A 3625-nucleotide genomic window follows, 5' to 3' on the forward strand; every position below is an offset into this window, starting at 1 on the left:
GGTTTAGATGAGTTTATGAGGCTGGGGTCCTCATGATGGGATTAGTGCCCTTATGAGAGGAGAACCCAGAGCGTGCTTTCCCTCTCTCCCCCATGTGAGGACACAGCAGAAAGGCTTCCCGCAGAGCAGGAAGCAGGTCCTCACCCAGACACTGCATCCGCTGGCACTTTGACCGTGGACCTCCCAGCTGCCAGAACCGCGAGATATAAATCTCTTTGTAGTTTTAAACCACCATTCTATGGTATTTTGTTATAGCAGCCCGAGCTAAGACTCTATCCTTATTCTTCTCCATTTTTTTCATAGCACCTACATCTTTGTTTTGTAGTAATCTCTTCCGAGGAGAGAGATCTATGATGGCAGGGTCTTTGTGTTTTGTTTTTTTTTTGCTATTTGCTTAGTATCTGCATTACTGAGATTCTCAGTAACATTTAATAAATATCTGTTGAATGAATGAATCTAATTTTTTAACTCAGCTACTGCTAAGTAATGCAAAGTTAGTCATTTGTGCCATTAGTTCACAGGAGAGCTTCTCCACACACCTCCCTGCCCCCTAAAAATGGAAGATACTTAAGCAGTTAGAGTTGCCAATGGCTGACATAACAATTACAGGTCTATAATCTGAATGTGAATAGGAATTATAATTTAAAAAAAAAAATCCAGGCATAAGACAAATAGAAAAAATACATATAATTTTTTTAAACTTTTCAATTGTCAAAGCTAATGCATTATAGCTAATTGAGGAGTAGAGAAGAAATTTAACAAGCTGATTGTTTCATGAAACAAGGTGTTTTCATTTTGTTTTGCTTTTGAGCTTTTTTTTTTTGTCTTTTCTAGTCTTGAACATGTTGTTTATATTTGAGCTGATAAAAAGAATTCTGAGCCATCCAGTGTATTTTTTAAGTTCATTTGTTAGACAAAATATGAGGAAACATGGTCTATTTTATCACTTTTTTCTTTCTTTCTTTCTAAATGGCTATTTAAATACAGATAACAGTGTGCAGGAGAAAGTGGAGGAGCAGGTTCTGCCACCCTGCCCGGCTCACCAGTTACCCGATATCTCCACTCAGACGGCAGCACCAGCAAAGTGGTGTAACAGGGTTGGAAACTTATCCACACTGAACCCCCAAACACAGGAAGAAGCCCTCATGTTAAGAACTGTGGAGGCTGGAGTAAATCACTCACAGAGTGATGACCAATGCTACTCACAGAGTAGAAAAAGGAACTCCACATGAAAGGGAATAGAAGAAAAGTCAACGTGAAGGCACTATATAACATCTAAGTTTTTCTTAGAAGATCAAGCCAAAAAATATGGAACACAAATGCACACCCCGGTTTTGGCCATGGAATTCAAACGATAGTTTTACTTCTACCAAGAGTTTCACACTTGGTTTCTGGCCAAAAATATGAAGACTTTTTTACGCGGGATATGCCATTTTCTTAAAACAATTCATGTTTCTTATTAACAGAATTTGCTTTTGATGTGGTAATTTAGTTTAGACAGAACTATATATATAATTAATATAAACATTTACCATAAATCGTACAAAATTATATGAATTATCATTACAAATAAATGTGTTTAGCACCTATTTTGTTAATAGCCCACTGTCTTGGAGAATTTGCATTTTTCTCTACTAAAGCAAGTGTTCAGGCTACTTCTCCTAATTTTTTATTCTGGCAGCTAGAATAAAAGTTTTCAATAGTAACAAAATTAAGTGTCCTTCCAGGACTGGGGAAAGTTGAGTGATGTATTGACATGTTCACCCAGGGACCTGGTTTCTGGGCCTACACTCCCTCAGTGACTAAGGAGGGTGCCTGGAAGTTCCCAATGCTTCTTATTGTAGAATATGACTTAACCTCTTTGAGCCTCCTTTTCCTTCTTATAAAGCTAGGGTATTATATAATTATAAAATATTTGAGTGGTTTCCAAGTCCCTTCCAGATCTAAAAGTACATCATTTAAAGCTGCTGAAAATACATTTAAAATTAACTGTGATATATGTGTGTGTTTATACATACATATATATACATGCATGCATACATACATACACTCAGTTTCGCTGTGAAAGGGGAGAGGCTATACAGTATTTTGTACCAGAACTTTACCGTGCACCAGTATCGAGGTTTGTTCCTGAAAAAAATAAATAAATAATAATAATAATAATGATAATGTTTCAAGGTGGCATTCTCCCTACAGGGGGAGTTCTGAGAAGTCAGGTTCAGGAAATAGTTCAGCTACTCCCATTTAGTCTCCAGGTGCTTCAGTCAGGATACAAGGCAATGTTTTTGAAACCACATCCCAGCTCAACTGGGAACCCAGCGAAATTTGTAACCCCCGTTGGCTGTCCGAATGGTGAAGGCATTGCCCTGCGGGAAAGCGAGAGTGCGAATGGTGCTATGGCTGCGGATGGGGGTGCTGAAGGAGCCTCCCTCCTCCAGTTCACTCTGGCTCAGGTTCAGCGAGCTCTGGCTGCAGTCTGTGCGCAGACCTCGGAAGGCGCCGTGCAAGTTACCAGGCCTGCGGTCCATATTGACTGGCTCTGGCTGCAGCCGGAGCCTCTTGGGGTCGCGGCTCTGTAGTGCTTCATCGCAGCGCTGGGAAATCTCCCTCAGGATAGCGTCCACTTCCGCGCAGTCCTGCCCCGCAGCGCTGAACAACTCCTCCAGGCTCCTTTTGGCAGTCGCCTTGAGTAGGAAGGGCTCCGCTGCCGCCCCGCAATCCCGAGACTGCGTGATCATCAGCTTCTACAAAAGATAGAGATGGAACGCCGCTCTGGGGCCAGCCGGACTCGCCTCGTGCGGGGCGCGCAAAGGATATCTGGGCGCGCTTCCAACGCGCGACTCTGCGGACTTAGGCGTCCCCAGCTAGTGACTTCGCGAGCTTACAGTGGTCCCCTCCTTTCCCCACCCCTGCCAGGTCCCCAACTCTAGGAACAGGGTCTGGGTTAAACAGGAACATTTCCGATTTCCCGCAGTGTCCCATCCGCCCGCTCCCCACTTACATCCAGCACCGAGGCCAGGTGCCGGGTTCGACTGGCAAGTTCCTTCAGTTGCACGTTCCGCTCCTTGAGCGAAGCGATCTCCTCCTGTTTCTGAGTCAGCGTCACATGTAGCTGCAGGAGAAGACCCAAACGTTCAGAGGTAGGCCACCGTGCTCTGTCTCTTCTGTACACTCTGCATGAATTAAACCCAGATCCTAACGTCTAACCAGGAACTGGGGACCAAAGGTCATTTACACTGGTGAGAACAATAATCAATTCTCTTTATTTGACTTATATTTTTCACAAAGCACTTAGACAAAATGTATCTCAATTAATCTTCAGTGTAGCGGCGTGGCGGTGAAGAGTACTGACTCTGGTGACAGGCATATCCAGGTTCTGCCTCTGAAGTTCAACCTCCCTATACCTCACTTTCCTTATCTGTAAAATGAGGCTAGTAAGAGTGTCTAGCTCAACGGTTGTATTAAATGGTAGGAGAACGTAAACGGATAAGGACAATACCAGGCATATAGAAAACCTTCAATAAATATTGGCGGCCCTATTAAAAATCTGGTAGGGTAGGATTATTCCCACTTAGTGAAGTTGGGAACTGAGGTAGAGTCACTGGAGCAATAGCACCTGTGAGAA

At 43.3% G+C, this 3625-nt stretch overlaps 1 protein-coding gene across 1 annotated transcript in view; it reads right to left on the reverse strand.

The window, feature by feature from the left end:
- Window positions 1–2185: 2185 nt before the first annotated feature.
- The window catches only part of MCIDAS (multiciliate differentiation and DNA synthesis associated cell cycle protein), a 5990-nt gene continuing 4550 nt past the window's right edge, over window positions 2186–3625 (reverse strand). Inside the window, exons 6-7 of the mRNA XM_006912462.3 lie at window positions 3002–3112; window positions 2186–2744 (exon numbers count right to left, since the gene is read on the reverse strand). Of these exons, the coding sequence (XP_006912524.1) occupies window positions 2304–2744; window positions 3002–3112 (552 nt within the window). The 3' untranslated portion in view covers window positions 2186–2303. The remainder of the gene's footprint in view (window positions 2745–3001; window positions 3113–3625) is intronic.

This window comes from Pteropus alecto, unplaced genomic scaffold (genome assembly GCF_000325575.1).
Source record: "Pteropus alecto unplaced genomic scaffold, ASM32557v1 scaffold73, whole genome shotgun sequence".
Classification (NCBI taxonomy): domain Eukaryota; kingdom Metazoa; phylum Chordata; class Mammalia; order Chiroptera; family Pteropodidae; genus Pteropus; species Pteropus alecto.